General features: G+C 46.8%; 2 protein-coding genes across 3 annotated transcripts in view; one reads left to right on the top strand and one right to left on the bottom strand.

Annotated features, from left to right (window-relative positions):
• The window catches only part of LOC144159492 (uncharacterized), a 42,442-nt gene extending 41,233 nt beyond the window's left edge, over positions 1-1,209 (top strand). Inside the window, exon 17 of the mRNA XM_077691014.1 lies at positions 58-1,209. Coding sequence (XP_077547140.1) covers positions 58-209 — 152 coding nt within the window. The 3' untranslated portion in view covers positions 210-1,209. The remainder of the gene's footprint in view (positions 1-57) is intronic.
• LOC144159491 (sodium-dependent proline transporter-like) overlaps positions 841-27,340 on the bottom strand; it is a 53,683-nt gene continuing 27,183 nt past the window's right edge. The window contains exons 2-15 of one of the 2 annotated variants that reach the window (XM_077691012.1): positions 18,277-18,441; positions 17,371-17,502; positions 16,824-16,999; positions 16,043-16,251; positions 15,410-15,542; positions 14,740-14,874; positions 13,550-13,653; positions 11,880-12,004; positions 11,435-11,547; positions 10,571-10,699; positions 8,790-8,889; positions 7,613-7,713; positions 6,270-6,428; positions 841-5,176 (exon numbers count right to left, since the gene is read on the bottom strand). In XM_077691012.1, the coding sequence (XP_077547138.1) occupies positions 5,030-5,176; positions 6,270-6,428; positions 7,613-7,713; positions 8,790-8,889; positions 10,571-10,699; positions 11,435-11,547; positions 11,880-12,004; positions 13,550-13,653; positions 14,740-14,874; positions 15,410-15,542; positions 16,043-16,251; positions 16,824-16,999; positions 17,371-17,502; positions 18,277-18,441 (1,928 nt within the window). In that variant the 3' untranslated portion in view covers positions 841-5,029. The remainder of the gene's footprint in view (positions 5,177-6,269; positions 6,429-7,612; positions 7,714-8,789; positions 8,890-10,570; positions 10,700-11,434; positions 11,548-11,879; positions 12,005-13,549; positions 13,654-14,739; positions 14,875-15,409; positions 15,543-16,042; positions 16,252-16,823; positions 17,000-17,370; positions 17,503-18,276; positions 18,442-27,340) is intronic. The other variant, XM_077691013.1, reaches the window with a different exon arrangement.

A 27,340-nucleotide genomic window follows, 5' to 3' on the forward strand; every position in this document is an offset into this window, starting at 1 on the left:
TTCAAAGAGGCAAATGAAGGCGTTTAATCTTGATCCCTCTTGCCCCTGTTCTAACAGGCAGCATGGCGGCCTTGGGCATCATGATGCTTCTGATCGGCGCCGCACTCGCCGTGGGAGCGGTCTTTCTGGTGGTCAGGAGGTACCCTCATGGGGGCATGACCACCATGCTGTTGCAGCCACGCAAGGCCGGCGCTGAGGGCGACGACTAGCACGCCACCTCTCACCCTGGTGGCATGGCGCTGAACCTCAACGAAAGTTTTCAGGCCGCGGGTAGAGTCGTTAGGGCGTATACGCGTTCTCAGACCAGGGCGGAGCTCTCTGTCACGAAAAAACCTCGGTACTCATTGGGTCGACGCCACTGCGCATGCGCACAAGCCCCGAAACCTGTTGTGCGCAGGCACGCTGGCTCCGACCTTGTAAAAGGCGGCGTGGCTGGATGCTTCCAGTTGTATATATATGTATCAGAAACTAGTTAGGATGGCGGGGTTATTAGATTTACGACCTCTCTGTTCGTTCCTTTCTCATCTAGTGGACTAACTCACTAGATGAGACTTCGTTGTTACAACAAAAACGTGTGTCGTAACAATAGAGCTTCTGTTGCCGCAACATAGTTTTTTTTTGTCATGCGACAGGAATTCTTGAAAGGCTTCTGCGGTATTCCTGTTGTCATTTTAGACTGGAATAGTCTTTCTGATATGTCAAAACGGAAATTTCATAATTAACCTTGACGGTAGTCTCTGAAGAAGGTAGTCCTTGAGAAAGAAACAAAAATATGAATGACAAAATGTAACCGTTAAACTGTGGAGTCAGCGACAGGCAGATATAAAAGTCACACGTTGATTTGTTTGCTTGCGCGTGATGCATCTTTATTGGTACACAGCTGTTTCTCGTCGCTGCACCGCGCAGTTGTAGTTCGAATCGCTGCGTAGGGAAGCTTGCCTGCAATTCAGCAAGGAATCACAGAACAAAGAAAGCTTCTTAGCAGTTTATGTACCATACTCACTTATCGAGGTCACTCAATACAGGGCTGAAGACATCATGAGAATATGTGATAACTGTTATGAATCATGAATTTGAACACACGCCGCAAGAACTCCCATCCACAAGCTTTTTCTTCTTTCAGCGGCATCATTTTGTACAAAAATAAAATCTCTTTTCATGTAACGCACCTTGGTCAGTGACAAGAATAAACCATGGCTTGTTCTCCCACTTCACAAAACACTTCAATTTTCCCATTTCACTTAGGCGCAGATACACATGATGGATTATGTGCGACAGCCGTTGCGCAATCACAAACTAGCAAAGATCGCACTGCGAATGCGCGAAATCAAGCATGACTAAGAAATCATGCACCGTGTTCATGATTTGGTGCAAATGCCTCGGTTACGCGTTGGCCTTACGTGGGGCGGGGGGTGGGGACTGGGCGCAAAGGTTTGCTTGGGGAAGCAGGAAATCAAAAAGCTACTATCCCAACTAACAGGTCTAAGTTGCTGGTATCAAACCTCTTTTAGAAAATCCAGGTAATTCGGTATTCTCTAGGCACTTCATAATGCCTCGACAAAATGTTACAAAAGGTGCGTTCTGGCACGATTAACACCTTAGCAAGCAGTCTGTTTAGAAACTTGATACATGGCACAGCGAAGAAAACTGGAACAGCCGCCCGTCCAGACGAAATCGCCCGACCATGCATGTCAACATGTGCAAACCACAGTTTCGGACAATAAAAGTAATTTTAAATACAAAAGTTCAGACATTTCTTGCTTGAAAAAAAAAAATTGGCCACCCTTCAAAATTCAGATGCAGAGACTGAAGAAACAGCGGAGCTGGCGGTCTCCACTAGCTTTACCTCAGCTTTTTCTATAGCTTTAACTTTGCATTTCCTATAACTTCAAGTTTGCTTTTCTATAGCTCTAGCTTGGCCCTTCTTTGGCTTTAACCTCGCATTTTCTATGGCGGTTAGCCTGGCGAGAACACCTGCACGTCAGAGCTTACGTCATTGCTAGGCGCAGCCAATCCCCGACGTGCTCCTCCCCACCCGAACATCTGCGCTGCGATGCACACACCCCCTACCTGCTCCACGGCTCCTTGCCTCCTCGCCACTTCCCCTCACACCTCTTGGCCCAGTATTTTACTCTCCACTTCGCTGCATCGAGCGACGCCCGGCACGGCTGCAACTGTTAGAAATTGGCAAACGATTACAGCAGGTGCGTTGCACTGACCTGCCGGTGACTTAGGTTCAAACTGAACGAGCCAGCAGACAAACTCTCTCTCTCAACAGCTGACGCTGATGCCTCCCCTTCCCTCGGCTACCGCGAAAACTTTGGCGTCATCATCACCACATTAATCGACTGCGCAACCTGGCCTGTCGCGGGACCGCCGAGTTCCGTGTTTACAGTTGCCGCTGTTTAAAAGATGTAAAGGTATTGACAAAATAAAAAAAGATTTCACGCGGGCTGCACGCATACAGTAAATGTGTAGTGTGCTTGCGAAGCTCCACTTTTCTTTGACAATATATTTCTGACAAGTGTCGCTTTATTTTCTCCCATAGCGATTGCCACATGCAACCATTCCGACCACCATCATAATAGTCATTGTAACGTAGGATACATTCGTCTTGTTGCAAACGACACAACGATCATCGAGTGATATCTGTGCATGTCCATTGCATCATGGTGATCCTGCGATCAAATGATCGTCAACTTCACCGGACCATGGCTTTATCAGAGATCAGTTTGAACCCTGTTTGTTTACCTGGCCATGGCTGGCTCGCCGCTGTATCCTGAAGGGAACTCGCTTAGCTAAACTGACATTCAGTTTGTGCGTTGTAACTGGGCTAATGAGATCGCACTTCGGTGCGCTGTACAAATACATATCTGTACTCTACGCGTATTTTAAGGCGCCGTTCGAATGACTCGCAATGGCGAGATTTGTGCCCACACTAAGCAGACTTCCGGAAGGGAAGTGAAGAAACGAAGCAGGCACGAATGTACTCAGTGTTGTTCCATGCACCAGGGAAAGTGATATAAATTGCACTAATTCTAAAGAGTTAATAATTGCCTGAAACTGCCATCGATTTCGGGCGCAATACCAGCCCACTCCGGACCTAACCGTGGAAGATTCATTAATTCTCAGACGTATAGAGAAACCACCTGTTTTTTTTTTTTTTTTCGTTTTGTTCAGCCAGCCAGCAACGTGTATATGTATGTACAACAGTGTGGCCAGCTGCAGAGATTGTGTTGGGTAAAACATGAGCTAGAGCAGACGTTCCAAACAAATCATAAGACGGCTTGATTAGTTTCTATGCAGCGGTGCCATTGCTACATATAATTTATTGTTCTTAGCATTTAGATCTATAGTTTGACTGTCTTAACAATGGCCCATGAATCTTAGCGCATTAGTGAGCACATTGGTTCCCACTTAAGATTACATGAGGATGTACTTTCATGGATATACAACACTGTATACACAAGTTTGATCACAAGGCGGAATACACTGAACACGACGTTGAATCTTTTTCATGGCTGAATTACAGAAACAAATTTGTTACCTTTTACTGTGGATAACATTGATGCCACAATTGGTCATTTGTCTCAAGAAACGGACAGTAAAGGCGTGTGAATAATTGATTTTGTGCCAAGAACACTGCTCTCACACACATCATTTTGATATATACAAATCTACCAGAACGTGTACGAGAGATCAAGCATGACATCAAAAATACAGATTAAGAGAAAGTGTTCAGAGAAGACAAATATACAAAATTCAAAGACCTGTAGGGCGAGACTCTGAAGACACACAGGAATTCGTTTCTTTTTTGGTTAATATTTGCATATCCAAAGTTGATTTGTGACATGCTATGATTAATCTCCATTTATCGTATCCTCAGCTTGATAGAGAGATCACTTTGAATTTTCATTTGACGTAGCGATAACATAACTGCTGAATCTCGGGCCCTACTGGTCTGCGAACTTGAGGGGAAAACACATTCACAGAATGTTTAGAAAAACTTCGGCTCCTCGCATTCAAGGAACAATTGCGCATCGAAGCATAGAAATTAGTTGTAATATGAAGTTAAACCCAGAATCGCGCCTCGGAATGCGCGAACGTTGACGCACACCACTTTGTAGCTTCTGTGAACGCCCCTGAAGTGCAGCGACATTGTAGCTTTGAAAAGCACCCAAGATTTCTGATGTAGACTTCATTCATGTCTTATTTGTTTCTGTATTCTTTTCGCTTTTCTTAAACACTAACGTGACGAGGAAAGCACTGTGTCATTCTAGTAAGTCATATAATATGACAAAGCCCATGTCATGTTAAATGGGGCACCAGTTTCCAACCATGACTTATAGAACAAGTTCTGCCATCCGATGATCTAAAAGAAGGGGACTGCTATCGGCTGATAGCTTGCTATCACCCAGCCATGATAAGCATGTACAAGGCGAAATATGTTCCGGTTTGTGTGATTTCAGATAGTATGCGTCTGCTATCCTGTTATACTCCTAGTAGAAGGTTTATCCAAATTAGAAAGCGGGATTGCAATTTTCAGCAACGAAGGTAATAGGTAAAGGTGAGAGTGGCATAGACATATGCCACTCTCACAGTAGCTGAAAAAATGGTCCTGGTGGAATATTATGAAGCAGCAGAAGCCACAGGTCCTGGGTTATATTTCGAGATGATTGAAGGTCGCGAAATGCGATGATCTGTTTAATGAGACCTAAATGCGACCTAATACGTCCCCAATTCAAGAAATAATGCAATTGCACTACATTAGGCTCAGTAAAATTGCAGCTGAATGGCAGTGCAAAAATTGGGGGCTTGAACGCGAGGTTCAAGCTCTAGAACCTGAGGCATTACTTCCATGCTACGCGCACTGAAGGGCAAAGGCCTTCTAGCCGGCATGGTGGAGGTATTTCGGCATTGTTATGCGCACCGTAAGAACGTACGAATGACCTCGCTGCTTGCGTGGTTGCTAGAGCCTGTGGCTTCCACTCTTTCACAATGCCTGTCCCCAAGAGGCAGAGAAAATAAGTTAGGCCACTCCATTGGCAGCGACGGTGCGAAGAGCGACGTTGCAATTTCTGTCCCTGGCGTTGGCCACCGATGCCCGATACTCCTGGAGTAATTTCTTCTCTGCAGGACCCCACGAGTCGGTCGGCTCGAAGGCCGAACGAATGTTCTGCACGAAAACCAAAAAAACAAGGTCAAAGCTTTTAAGAGAAGTGCCTATCGGCACAGAAATGTCGTAATTACTTCGCAAACAAAAGAGGGGACTGGCACAACGTGACGTGCTGCGATGCAAGAGCGATTCCCTGCTATGTGCGTAGAGTGCGATGCACATGCTTTAAATTCTACTTCTCCCCGTGAATTAGCTGGCAGCTTCAGTCGTGAGATTCACTGGCTCGATAGACGCAAAGCAAGCAAAGATCCGGCTGGTTGCTTAATTTGATATTGTGTAGAGATTGGTACACAGTATGTAAAAGTAAGCGCAAAGCGAAGAGAAAATACATGCACGCACCCCACTTGTCGCTTTTTAATTTTATAGTTCCAGAGCATGCACAGACTGGCTTCAACAACCAGGTAGATTCCGAAACGCGACAAAAAAACAAACAATAGTAGATCAAGGGCGACATGATACTTGTGTTCGTTAAGTCGAGAATTCTATTGAGCAGGCAAATCGAGAATGTCTAGCGTGGACTAGATCACGCATGGAAGCATACGCGCATTCGGAGAACTGTCCATCACGTCTACCCATTTCTTTATTGCGATCATGGAACTTCACCCCAACACTCATTATTCGTACATTCTTTGGAGCGGTTTAAAGGCTTCAACGCGTCTTGCTGATGTTGTGGGCCGTGCATACGAAATATGTCGCGTCAGTTCACAAGGACATGAACGTTCCGGCCTAAAGTAAACACTCAACACCGCGCAAAAGCACTTCATGAGGTGGCATCATATTGTTACGAGGTTTGGCGAAAGGGCGCGTCCAAACGCCTCAGAACAATATTACTAACTACAGGGTAATATTCATCTACCAAAAGATGACCTCCACAGCATATTAGAACATTTCCGCTCCGTCGCACAAGCCTTGAAAAGTTTGGCGTGGGGGTTAAATTGTCGTTACATTTCAATTTTAAAACGACAGTAGTGTTAGTGTAATTCTCGGAGTCAAAGTGGAAAATCCTTGACTGCTATATGGGGCACCAGCACCAACAGCAGCGGCAAAACGAATAGCGAAGCGCTTCCACGTACACTGTCGTGCACGACCCTACCTTTCTGGCCCTGAACAGCGCCACGGCCGCCCAGAGCGGGATCTGCACCATAGACAGCGAAGCGAGGAACCAGCCAACGCGGTTGGCCCACGCCGGGTACGGCTCCACGTTGTTGTACATGATGGGAGCAGCCATCACGACACCGTACACCACTAGCGTCTGCACAGTGGAACGGGAAAGGAAAAAGAGTCAGTGTAAAAATCACGCTTAAAAAGGGAACTCTTAATGATTCCCTTAAAGGAGTCATTCATTGCCATAAAATTAACACCCTCCTGACTCTTGCGGAGAGGGTTACCAGACACTTTTCAAAGAGCTGCGGGACTCCATCCGACGGGAAGTCAATAGAGAGCATGCAGGACTATTTAGGACGTAGTCAGTACGAGTCCAGACTTAGTCCAAATATGCGAACTTAGAGTCCACTTGATTACTTGGTGATTCCAAAAAATGGCACGTGTGACAAAAAATTACGACAAGCTTGTTCTGTATAAATGCGGCACGAACTAGAAAGACATACGTGTCATTATTTTTTATAGTTGGAATGAACCAAAGTATTCGCCTACCTCTTTCCTTATCACCCTGTTCGACCCAATAATGTAATGAACAGTAGTTCATACATACTTAAGGAATGGTAACGCACTTATACATCTCATCACTTGGTTACGCATTTTGAGTAGCTTAGTCATCGATAGGCGCCAGTTTCAAGATCAGCTATTGTCAAAATAAACGTGTGCGCGTGCACGTATGTCTTTCTTAGGGGTGGCCAACGTCAACACTCAAGTAAAACTTGTTTATAAACCTTTCTAAATTCTGTGTTTCCTTTATGTCGTGTGCTTTTTACTTTGCTAGTCATCGGCCTTCAGAGTGTAATGACTCATGATTTTTTTTTCTTCCCCGTGCATCTTCACTACACTACACGCTGAGCCACCTGGTCCGCAGTGCAGACAGAAGGGTTAAACCGGTGGAAAGGATGAATATAAAAAAACAAACGACCAGAAAACAGCCTCCCGTGTCAATGACTCTGGCATCACGCCGCGGCATGGTATCTGCGTAACTGCCCATCCCCCCGTGCACAACACTCCTAACAACACAACGTTAAATTATTACCATGTCTTCAAAATTTTACTTTCAGATAATTTGTTAAGCGAATAACACATTGAAGTTCGCTGTGGGACATCAGTATAAGGGAGCGCCGTGCAAGGTAAAGTTCCTCTCGTCGCCAAAACTGCAGTCTTTTACTGGAAGCGTCGTCAAGACTATAGAACGCAATGGAATCAAACACGGCTACGGCTGGTCCTAGCGGATACACTACCGGGAACACAAGGCGCGGCCGCAGCGATACTTACACAAAGGATGACTGGAGACAGGAAGGCCCAGCTGAACCTGAATAACCAGGGAGGCATCTTGCCCAGCATGAACTTGATGTCGTTTGAGAAGCGCTTCACGCCTGCGAACAAACCGTCGAAAGGGATACAGTTCGAAAGCAAAGAGGCGACAAACATCATGGCAGTGGGGACAGGCCGTAAGCGAAATGCTGGTATACCAGCATTTCGCTGGCATACGACTTCGGTTTAATAGGGCCGTTAGGCATAGCTCTTGCATAGCTGTGCTAATGCTCCAGGAGACGAAAAAGTGTTAAAGGCTATATTAAGCCCGACCATTGTGATGCTGAACGCTTCGTTATGGCTAGAACTACAGCTTATAAATTATACAGTGTGCCCTTCCTTCTTGAAAATCCTGGAGAATACGTAGACGAACTGTTTTGCTGGAGCCAGGCAAGGATTCCAGCCTGAGTTAAAGCACACAAAAAAGGAGAAACGGACCGCAATCTTAAGCAATTTCAATTAAGTTTTTCGCTATTCGCAGACAGAAGACGAAACTCCATGCGGTATATTCCGCTCCCTTGGGTTCAAACCGGATTTTATAGTATCCCCCGAAATTACTACGCGGAGTTAGCGATTTTGTTTTTAAACTAAATAAAAATGCGATTACCGGTTTCAAATGTGTTCATAATTCAGTAGCAAAAACCTGTACTGCCAAGAGGGAGACCGATGACACTTATTGTCCAAAGGCACATCCCGAACTTTACATACCTGCTGCGATGTTACAATATACCTTTATGAGGCATCGTACACGGTCGGCGAGCGATTTTGTGTAACGGATACCAAAAAAGAAGAGAATATGATACTCCTCGTACTGGTTACTGTGGCAAGTTGGGAGTGTTGCTACATAGTTCAAAGATAGCAGCTCAAGAAGAAGAAAAAATGGAGACAAGATGACAAGTACTGCGCAGACAAAACAGTTCTTGTCGTCTTGTCTCTTTCCCTGTATTTTTTTTTTTTGCGCTGATACCTTTGAATCTTCATACCACCCTATCCGTTTACAGCTGCTGTCAGGCTTGGCTTCTTATGAAAGGAGAGGCGGCGTTCGAACACCGTACGCCCCGAAACCATGAAGATGCCGTTACGAATGCTACCACGCATAAGAGAAAGAGAGCAAAAAAATTCCGGGGCACGAACTCACCGTAGAGCCACATGAGGGCCATGACCTCGCACATGGCGATGAACAGTGCCGACACGCCAGCGCAGTACGTGTCCAGAAGGTTCAGCACGTACTGGCCACCCTGCGAGCGAACACGTTCGTCACGCACAACATTCGAGGTCACGGCAGAGGGAGAAAAGCTGGGTGTCCAGGCAGCAGAGGTGCCGCGTGAGTTCCCGCTTGGCGCTCATATACAACTAAGTGCAGACCCTAATCTTGCGACATGCAGCGTTTTGTGGTGCTTTTGCAGAACCGGATAAATATACAGCATGGTGATAGCATGCCTTTCTATTTAATGGACCTGTCGCGGAGGCTTAGTAGTAAAGGGGTTGTGCTGCTTAACCCAAGAATGTGTGTTCATTCCCGGCAGCCGTTGTTCTGGCGGAGACGAAAAACAAAAACGTCTCTGAGTTGAGATTTCAGTATGTGTTAACGATCTCGATGGTTTGAATCAACCTCTAGCCCTACACTAAGCGTGCAACATAGCCCAGGTAAACCTCTGGTGAGTAAAACGCCATGATCTTTGTTGAAGTACTTCAACTGCCATGAAACCGTAAATTGATCTGTTCAGTGTATTAGAGTTTGAGTTCGTGTTTTTGTCACGTATTACTTATAAAAAGTTACTTTTTCATTAGTACATTCATTAAATTGAAGGGTGCTCGAATGATGTGACATGGGTGTTGACCAGTTGATTGATAAAGGTCATGACATATGACATTAAAACTAATTTTGCAAATTCTGTGTACACCTTTATATAGAACGCTTTTGTAACCTTGCATACTTCATTTTATGTACTAGAACTTGTACACATAGAATGAAAATAAGCACTTAAATCTGATTGATTTTTAAACGAGGTTTATCTTAAACGACTTTTACAAATGACACTCTTTTACTGGCTGTAAGAGCAAGGGCAGCAGACATTTTGTAAAACAACGTAAGTATATACTCGCCTTCCTGCTGCGCTATGCCGATTTGCTAGCTTTCTGAATCTGTTGTGCGCGTCGAATGCGTGAGAACATCGCTGTAACAATGCTTGCTATTGCGCACCAGTAATGCAGTTTGTCTCTGCAGCCCCGCAAAATTTTGTCGAAGCACCGTTTTCCTGCAAACAATCTTAATTTTTCAGCCAAAGCAGCCTCAAAGGGTGCTCGCCATGTTTACACCCAAGATTACACCAAGATTAGACCACTTAAAATATATTAGTGAGCAGCCGTCATTTCATACATACGTGCCAACATCAAAACTGCTGCAGTAAAATAAATTACCTGTGCACACGGCGCTATTGAAGAAATCTACTTTTCTGAACAGCTCAGCAGAATGTGCCGATAGCAAGACGCATTTACTACTGTCGCGGTCGCTCAGTGACGAAGGCGTTGCGCTGCTGAGCGCGAGTTTGATACCGGCCGGGTGCAATCCATGTCAAAACAGTCGTTTTTTTTTGTGTAGTAAGGAATAAACCCTTTCATCACCCTATAGGTGTTCCAGAAAACTCCGTAGTTCTCCACCACGTTGCTCCTTGTAGCCGAGGTGTAACGTCGGTGCACAGAACCCAAATTTTAAATTCTTTAAAAGAGTCATTGCCAACTCTGTTTAATTTCGCTACCAAGGCCACTATCGGTCGCATCCCTTTCGGAATGGCCTGCAGTTGCCGCCTGCGCGTGGAATATTGAACCCATAGAGCTCAACGCCCCACGACGCACTATACTTAAGCATGGGAACCACGCGGGAAGAAGTGCGGTGCTTGGCCACCCCCGCCACTTTACCTGAGTGACGCAGGAGAGTCCGATGATGAAGCAGACGGTGCAGGCAACGAGTGCGGTGATGCTCCGGTGCTTGCGTAGCACGGGAAACGTGTCCGAGAGCACGGTCAGTGTCGTCTGCAGCAGGGGAAACTGCCGAGAGAAACGATAATGATGACAGGCCGCTGTACACTGATACAAATACCAGAAACTGTTAGGAAGTCCACAACACCGCGATTTATTGTCACTCTGTTCGATTCTTCAAGTTATGTTTCCGTACAGAGATGGCGTTGTGTAGTTTTGGTGAATCCTGAAGGGTAGAGGATAGCGATCGTTGTCGTGATAGGTGAAGCTCGAATACGATTGCGCACGGGAAGCAACACGTGGGGAAAACGGTGTTCACCCGCTTTAGGCGAAAAGTATAAACGATGAACGTAAGCACCAGTTTGTACCAGCTACCTTTAACTGCAAAGAAACCCGCCGCAGTCATGCTCCTCCCTACCAGCAGCACAAAAAAGGAAAACTGATTTCCTTATCCTGAGTTTGAGATTCCTATACACTTCATGACCGCGTGAAGTATACCCACCCAGTTTTTCTATATGTCTAGCACGGATGGGAAGATGGCGTGGCTGTTCATAACAACCAGGGAACATATAAGCCATCATAACAATCGCACATTGATTAATTCTATACCTTCGCTACCGTAGAAAGCGGGTACGTTCTTCAAAAGTAGAAGCATCAGGTTTCACCGCAGTACAGTTCCCCAGAAGGCTTTCAGATAGCAATGGTATACAGGAAAGCTGCTTGCTTAAGCTGTATATTGGCAGTCGTATAACCAAGAAGGATGCTGCTTCAAGGGTTTGAAAGGCACCGACGGTCACAACCTACCTCGCTGTCAATGCCCAGAAGGTAAAGCATGAAGAAGAAGACGAATGACCAGAGCTGCGGACACCAGAAGGTGGTTAGGGCTTCCGGATAGATGACGAAGGCCAGGCCCTGACCTGCAGCACGTACGGGAAAGAGGGTATATTACTGCCTGCCTACACAGGGAAAAAAACACGTGCTTGTCTTACAAGTTCAAGCTGACAAGCAGTGCATGCAGCACGCTTGGGTTCGTTTAATTTGGTTAAAACTTCTGACTACACCACGTTACCTTGACATTGCACAGATTTTCTGGTAAGTGAAAGCCGAATATATGGAGACCCAAAGTTCTGAGGAACATAGCAGTGCAACCCACTGAACCCACATCATAACGTCACAGTGGAACCCACAATCAAAGTGCATGGACACTGGCAGCGAGAGAGAAAACGCCCAGCCCAGGAAACAAACTCACCGGCCTTGGCGACTTCCTCGATAGGCACCTGAAGCTCGAGGGACATGTGACCCAGCACGGCAAAGATGGCGATGCCACCCAGAAGACTCGTTATCAGATCGGCAACCACCACGATGCTCGCGTCACTGGATTGTGTACGGAACAGAAGGGGAAGAGATCAATTATCCTATCTGCGCCACCCCACATTTTCACGCCCTTGAACATGCTGCGCTGCAGAAGATGGCCCGCGCATTTTCTATTCACAGAAATGCTTACTTTTACCGCAATTCAAACAGTAGTGCGCTGTGGCCGTAACATCAGAACTGAAGCAAAGTGCACCGTTTTGTCCCGCTATACGTGTATATCGTTCGTTATGAGCAGGTTCGCCATAAGGAAGCCTTCCCGTAGGGTGTCTTTCCATTATGGGTGCACTATGCCATCAGGATTGCTTACTTTCATATTTTTGAGGCCTCCTTTTAATGAAGTGCGGGCTATCTGAGGAAGGAAATTTGCAGTCTTGAACACTACTCTTGCATACGTCAAGACACGTTTGCTGTTTTTATTTATTTATTTATTTATTTATATGTTTGTTCGTTTGTTTGTTTGTGTTTGTTCAGTTATTAAGAGAGAGAGAGAGAGTGCTCTTTAATGTGAACTGGTGAGGTCAGCCCTGCTAGGGACAAGGCTTGCTACACCAGATGGGGGGTGACTACGTTGATGAGTGGTGCATATCAGACATCAGGGTTAGAGTAGGAAGAAGACAAACATGAAGCGTTAAAAAAAAAATGAAAAGAAAAATGAAAAAAAAAAAGGACAAGAAAAACAAGAGATTGCTGCCAACAGAGTCCGGACAAAAAAAATACAATTGAAAAGAAAATCGTTAATGGAAACGCTCAAACAAAATGAAAAGTAAACGAAGGTATTACATGAGGGGTGGGCAAACCCACCAGCAGTATGGCAACATATACCAAGAAGACGATTAATAAAGATAAGCATTTTCAATGGCACCCTCGAAGTTGACATTACTGGTAATAGTGGCTATGTTGGCGGGAAGGTTGTTCCATTCATGCGCAGTGAAGATAAAGAATGAACGTTGAAAAGTTGTGGTCAGGGTACGTGGGAGAGACACGGTTAACTGTTAACGTCAGTTCTATTTTTAATTGCATCTTAGTTTTTCTTTTGTGCTCGTTTTCTCGAACTGTTTTTACCGGGAATCGTTTTCCTAAAATAATAAGACCCACCACTGTAAGGGATGAGCACCAAAGCAATCTATCACGTCTGAGTTTGGAACGGTAAGCGTCGTAGCCTTTGTATATTTCACTTGCTTATAAATATCCCTTCTATCCCCTCTCTCAACCATGAGCAGTGTGAAGGCATGCTAGCCAGCCCAGACCCCGTGATCAGCCTCAGCTGGTCAAAAAAAGTGCTTAAGGCAGCGACCACCCAGGGACTTCTAGACTAACAAGTCCTCTAGACTAAGAAGCCCTAAGAAGCCCATGGGTCAAGAGATTAACTAATTTTTGGTTCAATAAAAGTTTGTGAACTTCAAAAGAGACGATGGCGTAGCTAGGCCTCTGAATGAAGTAAAAAGAGCCTAGCGTATCCCCAGATATGAACAAGGCCAAGTTATCCCGCCCCAACCACTATAGCTCTCCCCTTGTCCAAAATTGAGTAACGTGTTCTTTGCTCACAGTTGTATGTGGTGGCGGAAAGGGTTGTAGCTGCCGGACATAATGAGGCCACCCCACGAGATGGCCAGTGAGTAGAAGACCTGCTCCGTCGCCCGCCGCCAGATCTGCGATACGTATGCGGAGAACGCACGTCGATGCACCAATCAGGGTTCCATCCCGAAATACCTACAGACCTAGCCTGTAGCCAATCGTACAACGGCTTATACCTGTATCGAATAATTGAGTAATTGAAATACAGGATTCCTGAAGCGTACATAAGGATGCATGATTTCAAGGGTTGAAAAAACTGCGCGTAAAGGACAAGACAATAAAGAAGGGACAGAAGGTATTTGTCTTGTCCTTTACGCGCAGTTTTTTCACGCCTTGAAATGATGCACCAACTAGTCTAATAACACGCTGTACCGAATGAAGGATGCATGAACATAAGGAGTTACGTATCAGGACTGAAACTTAGAGTAGCGTCAAGTGGCCGGATGTAACAAAATCGACGGCACCAGAGGTGATGTTCAAATAATTTTTATTACAAGAATTAATCGTGCGGAGCCCTAGCCGAAGTTTCAACCCCCCACCCCCAAAAATATGAAGAAAAACACAGTTTCGCCCCTTGCTATGGCTCAGACCAAATTTAAAGTATCATAAACTACACTCGTCCTGTGTGAAATAGCAATGTCTTAAGATGATATGAAGAACTTTGCGGGATGATTTCCCCCACGAAAATCTTATTTTGTTGTACTTTGAAATCTAGCTTTGTGTTTTGACTTTGACGTTGTGCAAGTAAGCCATAACAAGGCCGGCTAAGAGAAGTCAGACAAACGTACAAAGCATACGTTTTGCCTCGTCGCCAAGGTCTGGAGAAATGGTTGTTGTTAGGTGTAACCACCGAAATTCCCAGAGATCATCACTGTGGTATTTGAGAACTGCTGATTTAGCACGAATGAAGTTAAGTGAAACAAAATGAATAGTTGGGAGGGTTGGTGGGTGTTCATGTGTAAATGGTACAGAGCGGTTGAAGGACAGGGAAACGTGCTGGCCTGCACGGGCCAGCATCTTGGCCTGCAGTATGAATGAAAAAAAAACGAAAGCACAAAATGGAAGCTTCTGTCCTCCTCTGCCCTTCGTCCGTTTGCGCCGTACCACTTCAACACCAAGTTAAGCTCATTCAATGGAACCATTGCCAGTGGAGCACTCACGTTGAGGTCCGTGAGCCTGGAGAAATCCGGCACGAGGAAGTAGGCGATGCCCTGGCCGGCGCCGCTGAGGGTGACGCCCTTGACTAGCAGGATGAAGAGCACCACGTAGGGAAATGTTGCCGTGAAGTACACCACCTGTTCACCGAGGACAGAGCACGCAACGGGAGGCCAGCTGCACACATGAGCGGCCCTCACGTCGCGCACTGCGAACGAGCCAGACCAACCAGCTCCCATTCAAGCCCGACCATGGTCTCCGCTTTCCCGCAAAAAGGGGTTGAGGAAGGGGGGGGGGGGGAGCAGACGGGAACACTCGGAGGCATGCCTAATGCTGGGTGCAATCCGTGATGTGCTCAAGAACTGAAACTTGTGCAAGGATGGATGATCCATATAAAGGCTTCCGCATAAGTCACAAGGCTGTCCTTACAATCGGAGAAAATAAAGTATTATACCAATGCCGTTGCTTTAGTCCCGTTTTGCCTACTTCACTTTGTAAACTATATTCAAAGACGATCATTCCAGGGTGGCACGACTTACAACGACAAGAAGGGACGCATGATGTGCAATGATTTTCTTGGAAAATCATGATCGAATATTGCGGTACGTCAAAAACTGTAGTTGTGAGACGCATTATCTTCGGATGCTTGTCTTCTATGAGTTACTGCGTACGTACCTTTCCGGAAGAGGAGACGCCACGGATGAGGCAGAGGAAAACGATGAGCCAGCTGACGAAGAGGCAGAGGCAGAGGTCCCATTTGATGCCGCCCACTTCTTCAATGTTTGATGACAAGTCCAGGACGTATCTCCTGCACAGGTTTTAGTCACGCCGGCAAAGGCTATTGTTTACTGTCTTAATGTCACACAGAAGCAATCGTTCTGTTTTTAAATCATGAAAGTTTTCTTTTGGTGCCTTCTTGGAGATTAAGCTTACGGGGCTCCACCTCGTTTCTTGCTAATACTCCGCACAGAGTTTCTCCAATGGCTTAGACGACCCCATATTGCGTTATTGTCCACTTATATGCTCAGCGATTACAAGGCGTTAATTAAAGCGACACTCACGTACAGAGCCAATTATTCACAGAATTAAAAATTTGGAGCTGCATGGTTCGTGTAGGTTAGCAGGTTTTTTCTGCGCTCACGCATCATGAAGGTTATTAACGAGGCTAAATTACGGTGAAAACTGTCCATAAGGATGTTCATACGCGAAAAATGGGATTTTCTTGCTGCTGCTACCAGTGCTCAAAACCTCGTCGACTGGATTTTATTTTTATTATTGCCATGACTTTGGCGAAACATTTATACTCACTCCCAAAACTGCTCGGCTGCCGTCTGCGTCGCGTTGGAGCAACTCGCCATTAGACTCTGGAATGCTTCTGTTGGCACGGAGAAGTTCATGCCGTGCGCCGCTGATGTGAGCCAGACCACGTCGCCTGACGGAAGAAGTCCCCCACTGCTGGTTCCGTTGGACCCGCCGTAAGTGTTCCATAAAATTTCAGGGACATCTCTGCATTTCGTCTGCGCGTTGAAAAAGAGAAGCAGAGTTACACGCAGTTCCCGAGGTATAGCATCATTTGCTTTGCGGAGTACTGTAAGGCATCTGGCTTTAACTTTGGTACGCAGTAGGTATGTACACAAAGCATGCCCCATAAAAAAGGGAGTGCAAAAGGAGTAGGTGTTCCCATGACTCTCTTTGACACTTCAGGACTCACTCTAAAAAAGGGAATCGAAGGGAGTAGCTTCTTCCATGACTCTATTTGGCACTCCAGGACTCTCTTTAAAGGTAATCACAGAAGATAGCCAATGATTATTTTGACTCTTTCACTCCGCCACTTGAAGGAAGTCTCATGCCTCCGCCATTTGAAGCACTTTTATCGTCTAATTCATTGCCCAGGTGCCCAGCAGACCCCTTTCCCCCCTTCCTTCCCCTTCCCTCTGGGAGCACGCGCTGCGCGACCCGGAGGCATCGAGTCAAGACTTGGTGACCACCCGGGCCCTGGTGGTCGCGGCGGCCCTCTGGACCACCCCCACCCCCCTCACTTGATCCCTGAGTATCAATAAAGTTGTTTCTCTCCCTAAAAGCCACTCACGTGGTTGCTGTAGCGGACGTAGCAGGTGTCGGGGTCGGCACCCCACCACTCGTAACACTCGGCCCAAGGCAGCACCGAGCGGAAGGACTGGGCCAGGTAGAAGAGCGTGTAGCACAGGATCACGTTGTAGTACACGGCCACCAGCAGAGACATCACCACCATGGCCACGCCGATGCCTGCAGTGGGTTGGGTAGGAGGGAAGGAGACGCGCATTTGGTGCACACGTAGCAGCGCGCACAGGTGTCACAGACAGCTTACCACTGGATGCGAACAGCACGCATACGGTAATATTGAATTAATTGAAGATTAGCGCCAGGGGAAGAGTAAGCTTAAGGTAGGAATACGAATTAAACGGGATGTAAATCTTTCCCGCACTAACACTGAAGCGAGGGAGCAAAGGGGTGAAAAGACAAAGTGACGGGGACTGTAAAACTGAGCCCTGGTCGAAGACGGCTTTTTTTCTCTACAGAACAAGCCATAGCCCCGAACACGGGTGTGCGTTCAAGAAAGTTGTGAACATTCAGGCCGCATTTTTCGGAATACTCACCTTGTGCCACCGGTAGGCACTTCCAGACGGCGATGGGACCGAGGCTAGAGAACTGTCCCAGGGCCAGTTCCATGGTGAACAAGGGTATGGCCACGAGTACCATGACGATCACGTAGGCGGCGAAAAAGGCGCCTGTGAACAGAGAAGAGGTATACGAAAGAAACGTTGGCAAAAGGGTGCACTGCCGGAATGAGATGAAATGCGCAAAACAAGGACGGGACGAACAGTAGGAAGACAACACAGCCACACACTACGTGGCCACATGCATCACACACCCCACCACACTGCACTGTGTGGTGTCTTCCTACTGTTCGTCCCGTCCTTGTTTTGTGCATTTCATCACATCACGTAAAAAGCCAATTAGCTCCTGTGATAGCTTTGATGCACTGCTGGAGTTCGAGTTAAACTTAGGAACTGCAAACAGCGCGGTGTACCGTTGGCGAAGATTTACTGCGGCCTGCACTAGTCGTTACTAGCATACTTCGCCGGCTCCATTATGTATATAGTACCCCAATCAGTTAACTAAAAAATCGACCAGTTAATGAGTTATTTAATTAATTTTAGCTTATAATAATTCCTACTGAACACGTGCAGGTTCGCATGATTTCTTGTCATAGCAGTAGAAGATATTTTTCTCCGAATGTCAGCCTTTCTGCTATGCGCTAGTGAGAATAAAATGCGCATAAAAACGCCTACACTCACGCTCTTTTTCTGCCCGTATCAACCATTCGCGGTTTGGTACACGGGAAGCGTCCGCCAGTGTGATGCTCTTCGATACTGGCAGCAGGGAAGTAGGCATGTCGTTGCCGTTCCACTGCCGCAAAGCCCTAAACCCGAATTTGCGTTTTAAAAAATGGGTGCCCGAATGTACATGGTATGCAGTACGGAGCAAGCTGCGGCACATACCTCCTCCATTCTGGTAAACCAGGATGGGGAACCGCCAGACGTCGCCGATGCCGACGGCGAAGCCGATGCAGTAGAGCAGCGACTCGATGCGGCTGCCGAACTTGCCGCGCTGATCATCGCTGCTGGCGCTGGAGGAGCCCTTGCGCTGCGCCGCCTCATCCGCTGCCGTCGGCCATGCGAGTAAAGAGGAAAAAAAACAATGTTAAATTACAGGTATTCTCTGCTCGGAAAGGGTACAGATGAAGTACGCACATTAAGTGCCAATGATGTGGGTATATTTTGTGATGCAATGCTATTGCTAATTTTCTGAAAAAATCAATACATTTTTACGCGCACATGCGTTCCTTAACGTCAAAAAGTCTTGGAGCACCCCGTATGCAGTCACGCGACTACCTCGCAGTTGTCACCATTTCAATGCGTTGGAACCATGGCGACGGCGAAACGTTCCGTGCCGTCTGGCAGACAGACGGGCGCGGAAAAGTAAGCCCAACGCATCCAGTTTGGCAACCGGTTGTACATTCGTAGACTGTCATACAAACGAAAGCAAAGCTGGGAACGCTGTCGAGTTCGGCACTTGAGCATAGCCCACCTCAACATCGTTCAAGCATAGCATTGCATGCGTCTCAGAATGCGGAACTGAAAGAAGCATCATAAGCAAATCAAGGTATGTTGACCATCAACACAACCCGAAAAATGGATTCGCGCTTAGGCTTCTAAATCTTCACCAAATCATCCCTACGTTTTTCTCAGAACTGAGTCCGGCGGCGTTTGCGGCGGGGTGCGGTCGACAGGCACGAGCCGAGAAAAAGCGTGTCAATATAGCAAGCTACTGACAGCTGTCGCAAAAAACAATTCGTGATGAACCCCAACATATTCTACTTAAAATTCCCTGATGTGGCCCACAGGCTCATCCATGGCCGCCGTATTCCAGTAAAGGCCAGTTGACATAGATTATTTAATATATGTGCTTTTCTTTGTCCACAAAAGTGCATTGTGTAATCCATTATATGTATTTGTACCTGCCCCGTTTGTCACTGCTGGTACCGTTTGCTGAGTTATGCGGTATGTCCAACCCAAGGAGGTTGGACATACCATTGGCCCCGACACTATAGCGCCAGGCTGTGGGACCAAAAATGTTTTTTCGAAGTTTTTGTATCACATGTTGAAAGTGACAATAAAAAAATTTATTTTCTCCCTTTTCCGTCTACCAGTCACGGGCTCTAATACAGTTCCTTCTTTCACTCCCCCCTCCTTCTCCCCGTCTCTCTCGCTCTCGCTGTTGCACTGTAAAACATAATTTTCCTCCTCAGCTTCCCTTCCTGGTCCCAATAGGGAAAGGAGGCGAACTGGAAATGGAGAGTGTCATCTCCTGCCCTTTGCTACACCGCAGCCGTAGATCCACCAGCGACACTCTTCCGGAAATGGAGACACAATTTAGTTTAACGACAAGGTTGTTACCGCTAATGACAGTCTTGGCAACTGCGTGGATTCCGCCACTAATCTTCTCACGGGCCCGATAATTGGCGGGTGTTTTCCTGCCCCGAGGCGTCGTAGGCCCCTCGCGTTACGAACCGTGGGCGACCTTTGCGCTGTTTTCTTCGGCCCCTGAAGGAGGGCGGAGATAATAAGGAAGCTGTCGAAGCACCCCAACCATCCGCGATAATATGCACGACAGCGGGGCGACGGTACAAGGCCGTCATCGCGTACTCGTCAAACGTAAACAAACTTGAGCAGGAGTGACACATTCCGTCGGGGGAATCCGGAGACGATGAAAGCAATTACGTAAGCCAACCGCCAAACGTAGGTTTGACCGCCAACTCAGTCAGAATGCTTCGAACAGGTTTGTAAGGGTGACTGCACAGATTCGGCTCACTGTGCGCACATTCTGAGGGACGGCAGGATTCGTGATGGGGAGCTTCGTCATGCACACTGATAGACGAAGGCGGCAACTGCGTCGCGAGAACTCCTACGCACGTGCTATTATAAGGCCAAGGACGTCATTCGGGTACACACGCGAACAGCGAGGACCATCTGCGCGCACACACGTCCGGCTTCAACAGAGAGCTACTTTTCTGACTAATTGCTCCAAAGCTTCACCTTGAGCTGTTCATTCATTCATCCGTTAATTGATTGATTCATTCATTTTTTTTTGTTCATTCATTCATTCATTTATTACTCTCAGGGCCCAAGGGAATCACAGAAGGGAGGAGGTGGTTACAAAAATTATTTCAAAGTACAGTAAGCGATAACACAATCATCAACCGCTCTTTACTCAAAGAGGCTATAGACACTGATCATCTAAAAAGCCACAACGTCCAAGATTCCGGCAACTGCACGTGGGAGATAATTGCAGTTAACAGTAAACCTAAAAAGCTTCGTTTGCAAGGTAAGTATTAAGTTATTATTAATGAAGCTCACTGTCAAATTTAGGAAACGGTTACACTATGTTCCGCCAGAGAAATAAGCGACTAGGCGTAACTTTATCAATAGTAGCATTGGACGAATAATTAAAAAAAAAAGTTCCTGACACCTCTACGAAACACTCTCGCTCAGTTAGAATATTAGAATTCGAGGTAAAGGCCAGTGCTATGCAAACTATTGACTGGGAAAGATGGTTCTACAAGGTTCCTAACAGGAGCACCCACACCCGAAAATACAGCATGTGCACTATGTGCATTGTGCAGACATTGAGTTGAACGAGAAAAATTGGCTACATGTAACACAAGTAATACAAGATGAAAAATATATGTATTCCGAAAAAATAAACAGGTGAAAGAAATACAAGGCAAGAGATGCTACATTACTGGTGTTCCCGAAACGAGACGCAAAACTTTTGAAGAACAAGCATTAGTGTCAATGTCAAAGATTTCTAAAGAGCTATTTAACGTTGTCAGTAATCTGTATTTGAACTATCAGCGCCAGTAATCTGTATTTGAACTATCAGCGCCAGTAATCAACGCATCTACTGACTACCAATCATCGCGATGACGAGTTGAGAGAGGAACTTTGCTATTTTTTAACGCTTAAACATTTCTTTGGGCACTCAAAACAAAAAAAAATATATATATACTCCTGTTTGTCTGGGACGATTGTTGGGTCACACTTTCTCCGGAATCACCGCATAACAAAATGCTAACAACAAAGGCCCTACGGCCTTAATGTTTTCTCATACTGCAATGCGTGTGCGGTAGTGAAGCTAGTTTTAGGGGGCAGAATACAGGGGTGCCTGTGGGTGCGTTTAATTGTATGCCATGTGGGCTTCATACTTCGATATCAGGCTGCTAATATTTACACTGGTAAAAAGTCTCCCCAGTCAAGCAATTGTGCATATCAGTGAAGCCAACATTAAAGGGACTCTATATAAATACAGGACGTATTGAGGGTAAAGAATAGTGTACAGGATTACATATGCATAAACGTGACGGCTTGCTCAACAGTTCGGATGAAAACTTAGGTAATCTCAACCAGCCATGGAACAAAAAGCGATAGGAGTAACGCTCACGGCCAGGAAAAGAGCGTCTTGGATCAGGGAACAAACTCGGGTAGATGATATCATAGCTCTGATTGATTGATTGATTGATTGATTGATTGATTGATTGATTGATTGATTGATTGATTGATTGATTGATTGATTGATTGATTGATTGATTGATTGAAGAGGTTTAGCGCGCCGACGCTTCACAGGCGATGAGGCACGCCGCAGTGGAGGGCTACAGATAAATTTTGACCCCCAGGGGATCGAACACACGGGCGTTTTCGCTTGTCGCCTCCATTAGAAATGCGGCCGCCGCGGCCGGCAATCGAACTCGCATCCTTGTGCTCAGCAATAGCTTTGAGCTGGGAATGTTATACGAAAAATAGGTGGTGGTGGTTGTGGTTTGCGACGGGAAAAGGAAAGGAAATTCACTGGGGATATTTTGAGCTCGGCAGGGAGCTCACCTGCATACAACCCAGTGCAGGGGAAGGGAAGTAGAGGGGGAGTGATAGGATAAAGTAGAAAGAGGGAGAGAGAGAGAGAAAGGTATAAAAAGAACTCTCAGTCCTAGAACGCTGTCAGTCCGGGCACACCAGTTACAGCCGCATCAGTCCGGGCACTCCGGGCTACAGCCGCATGACACAAACAGACCTCCATGGTAACAGAGTGGATACCGATAAACGGGACCAGACGAATGGGAAGACCACTAACTCGATAGAGGGACGAAATTGAGAAATTTGGAGGCAATGAATGGACTCGGGCAGCGCTGGACTGAAGTGGTAGGAAGTATATCGGAGGAGAGACCTTCTTGTTGCTCTGGACCTAAATATGATGATGATGATGGTGATTATAATGATTTTGACGGTGAGGATTTAATGAGAGACCCCCCGGGCCTTTATACTTTGATATCAGACTGCCCACAGTGCCCCACAAATGCCTTTCTCGCATTGCACTTGCGTGCAGTAGTGAAGCGTCTACTTCAAAGGGGCTCGCTCGACAGCAGGGAGCCCGAACATTCCAACTTGGAAGTTTCTGTATTTCTTTAAAGAAGCAGCTAAACAAATAATGGCGCCACAGTTATTCATCGTATGCACCTTGTAATTATTGGGAGGTGTGTATAAATCAACAAGTTTCCTCAAAGGAAAATATGAAGGTGTTGATCAGGGGAGCAGTTGCCGGCATATATCACACAGATACAGCGTTTTGCTAACTACGCCTGCACTGGTGTATCAGTTATTTCATTTTTGTTTCATTTCGCGAGCAATTTGCCGTCATGTGCTGCACGTATACCCCAGAACAACATTTTATTCCGTTCCAAACACTGCGTCGGCCCCCAGCGTCATCGCAGCATTGTGCGACGCGCCGACAGGCTTTCGTAATCGCCGTCTCACTGCTGAAACGAGGTCAAGTTCAACAGCCGCACGCTTGACTGGCGAGAATTCATAGCGATCGCGAAGGAGGTCCCCTTCGGTGGTGCGACAATTCGTGCACGGTATCAGTCTCAAGGTCGCGAGATCGACTGCACGGTAAGAGCCGGCCGTCGAGAGGACGTAAAAATAACTGCCGCCCAGCATGTTGTGCCAAGCATGTGGCTAAAGCAGCCGATGCCACTCGAAAAAAAGAATAGGGGGAAGGGCGGCAGTAAAATTATACACGCGTCTTAAAGCAGTGGAGGCGTTGAGCAGCGTTGGCAGTCCAAATTAGCGTAGCGCATAGCGTTAGGTTGTAGTAATTTCTAAGCAATATCACGGGTGTGAGTGAGTGAGTGACAGTGACTGAGTGAGTGAGTGAGTGGGTGGGTGGATGAGTGAGTGGATGAGGTAGTGGATGAGTGAGTGAGTGAGTGAGTCAGCGAGTGCTTCTCCTTAACTAACATCGCGCGCCACTCTCACAACACCTAGCTTGCCTCGTAAGAAATATGATCTATTTTATTTATTTATTATTAATTTTCAAATAGTGTTAGCCAATATGGTCGTTAACTGTAGTCAATATCTATAATCTCTAAGTTTGTTTCAACCCGTAAGCGTTCAGCCCCTTAGCACTATAACTTTGATGAAATGCCTGAACAATTTAAGAGCCACGTGGTAATCGGGGACATCTTCCCCCACCCCACCGGGACCAACGCCCCGGCATCAGTTAAGCGCTAAGGGACCCCTGATAGCGTGCACGGCGGCTTGCTCGTACCAGGAAGAAGAAACTGGAGACGGAAGATCATCTGACTGCCCCGACCGCCCGACAAAAGAGGCGAGACGGCTGGCAAAATAAAGCGCGAGCGCCGCGCAGAAAGGAAAGCAGCAGGCAGCGGTTTATATAAGACGGCGGCGGCATCGGCCGTGCCTCGACGCCCGCGCCCGGATAAGGCACCCCTGTTCCGGCAGCCGGTCAAGGCTGAGCGCGCCTGGGCGGAGCGAGCGGCGAAACGCGCTGCGTTGTCGGCGTCTGTCGCCGGCACTGCTTTAGCGCGCAGGCCGGTTCCAACCGGTTCCAGGAGCGTCGCAGTGCGAATCTCCCACGCACTGTATACACGCGCCTCGATCCCACGTTCGCTCATGTAACAACGCCACAGCCACCGCGCTTCTGCGAGTTCAGGTGTCCTGGCTGTTTTCTCACCGAGATGAAAGGCCGGTTATGAGAGCGGGAACGCCCGGATTGCGTCAGCTGATGGACCTCAGCACGCTGATTAATTGATTAGGATATGGAACACGTGTCAGCGGTCTAGTGCGCCCAGACAGGTTGCACACGCACAGACAGGGCATGCCGTTTCCGGACACGCGAACACGAGAATGTTGGTTGCGTATACGCAGGAACAAGAGCGTGTCGATAGAGTATTTCCGGACACGCGAACACGAGTGTTGGTTGCGTTCGTAGGAACACGAGCGTGCCGGTAGAGTAGGCTTCGCGTTAAAGCTAGTTTTGACTGTGACCTTGGATTCGTATAGAGAAGCATGTCCTGTACCAAATAAGCTGCGCGAAGAATTCTGGAGAAAGGGCTGTTAGTGCAGCTTTCAAACTGACATCGCGCGTATTGGCAGAACCAACACGAGAGGAGGTGGCACAAAAAGCAGGTACCGTGATGCAAGTAGAACAAAGACTAACGCGCACGTTAAAGATCCCCAGGTGGTCAAAATTAATCCGGAGCCCTCCACTACGGCGCGCCTCATCGCCTGCGTTGCGTCGGCGCGTTAAACCCTACAATCAATCAATCAACAAAGACTAACACATGCTTGCTTAAAGCTGCAAGGAATTGTATCGTTGAGCCAAGGCGAGAATATTGAAAGTACAGGCCTTGCAGTCGCGTTACAAGGACACCCAATGCTGCCCGAGGGAAGCTATACAACGTTTTTTTGTTTACCAGGCGCAAACTTTCAATCTTCCCCGGACTAATGAATCCACCTTGGCTTCCAATATATGTCACGGATGTATAGGACACCATTTCCCGTCAAACCAACAGTGCCGGGCTCGAATTTCATGGGCGAATGGATCGCTCCTAAAGTACTGAAAATAGTTTTTTTTTTTTCTCCCGCGTGTGCGAGAGCTCCTGCAGCTTTCCCAGCCTGGCATCCATTTTCTTATTACCGCTGCGTCCAACGCCTCGAGGCAAGCACGTGTGTGTGTCGTATCTCCGGCGGGCAATTTCGCCTTCATCGACCGGAGAGAGTTGGGAAATTGAGAAGAATGGTCTCCGACACGTGTCTTGCAGTGAAGCCTCTCCGGGCGCGGTGAATTATGTGAGCAAGGACAAATAGACAACTGCGAAAATTTAAAAATATAAACTAGTGCCAGTCTGGTGCTACGGAGCGCATACCTGGGAAGCGGCGAAAGTGCTCCTTTCACTAAGACCGGATACGCAAATAACTGAGAATCACTTTCGCAATAAAATGCTCGTGTCCTGGAATTCGCTGGACGTTCATTGCTCGATAGCGGGTGTACGTGTTCTGTTATATGAACACTTTAGCTTCTGGCCCCAAGGACTAGCTGACGTTAGAGAGCTTATAGCGAGATATATGGGTAGCGTTTCGTGCGAGCACACGCTCCGCAACGTGTTACTAAAATTAGTGCTGGTGAACTGTCGGTGTTCACTGTGCACGAATTATTCCCTTGAAGTCAGAATAGAAACAAGCAAAAAACCGAATACAGCCATAAGTCTGGTGGCGAATTGTTGTCGACGCGCTTTCTACGCACAGAATCCCGCGTCCTTGTGGTAGAATTACAGTATTTACAAAAGAAGTCGGTATTGAAACTAAATGTTGTGGTGAAGAATATTTCATTTGTCTATTACGAACAGAATTGTCATCTCTTAGTTGCATTCAAATTTCGAAACGACGTAGCAAAACCACCGCTTATGGTAATTTCTCCAAGGGAAAGTGATTGCAACGTACCAATACATAGCGGGCGTGCAGAGGCCGCAATAAAAAGACCATCTAGATTCTCATCACGTATTCCGTTTTAAAAAAAACTGCGGATGCATTAAATTTTACACACGAAACTTTACTAACGCAGCTTAGAGAGCCATAGACAACTTCTTTCCGTGTAATGTCCAAAACACTCTTAACGTTCATTCACTTTTATTTTATAACCGCAGCTCTTGTGGTTTACGTCAATTGGTGTTATTTACACACCATAATTAGTGAGTTCAAATTCGAAGGCGGTTTATGAACTGCTTGGAACAAACACTGCATCGAGCTAATCACGCGCGCTCCCGCGTCCTCAAACAGACCGGGCATCGAACGACGTAGCGATATGTGCATACTGCAGGCGTTGGAACGTCCAAACCACAATGAGTGGGGAAAAAAATAGTCACGCCCCCATTTGACCCCATCGGCTTCAATCAAGACGGTTTCGTAAACACTCCACCCCATTGTGGACCAAGCAGATTAAAGAGTGTTGAAGAAATGCGTGCCTCTTTTATCGCGACTCCCACTTGACCTGGGGTTGCATCAAGGCAGTTCATATATTACATGACGCCAGCTTTGAATCGCGAGTTTTGTTTGCTTCACAGTACGATTCTTCCCTGCGCAATATAGCTTGAATAAAAAATGACGAGGGTAGTAATACGGAATGCCAGGGGCGTCCAGCAACTCATAGGTGATGGTAATGCATTTACCCGTGACTGTCCTCGCATGGGACAATTCTTGTCCCTACATTAACTCCTTGGAGGTGAAGACTGAGGCGCTGCATGTATATATGCAGAAAGGATGAAGATTCCGATGCAGATGCGACACAGATGGAGGTATGAATGAAAACGTGAACCGACGCACCAAATGAAGCGAGGTCCTGGTTAAGAGGCCTGCCGGGCGTTTTGTCGAGATAAATAAATTTCAAGTTGCTTTTGCTGTAAAACACGGTAACATTCCCTCCAGGCACCGACATCTGGACAAAAGTTATGCCCGGAACGCTTGGCGCATAGTTCGTTTTGGGAGACCTGTTGTACGACGGCTAGCGCAGCCATTCCACGACTCCTCCAACAGAGCTTATTCTTTTCATACAGAGCACATGATGCTGCCGCATATTGGCACGTGGACTGGAGTAGCGCGACTGACTTGTTTTGCTTGTACAAATCTCTCCCTTTCTTCATTGCTCTCTCTCTCT

This window comes from Haemaphysalis longicornis, unplaced genomic scaffold, assembly GCF_048455015.1.
Source record: "Haemaphysalis longicornis isolate Haplotype H1 unplaced genomic scaffold, Haemaphysalis longicornis Haplotype H1 scaffold_10, whole genome shotgun sequence".
Lineage (NCBI taxonomy): Eukaryota > Metazoa > Arthropoda > Arachnida > Ixodida > Ixodidae > Haemaphysalis > Haemaphysalis longicornis.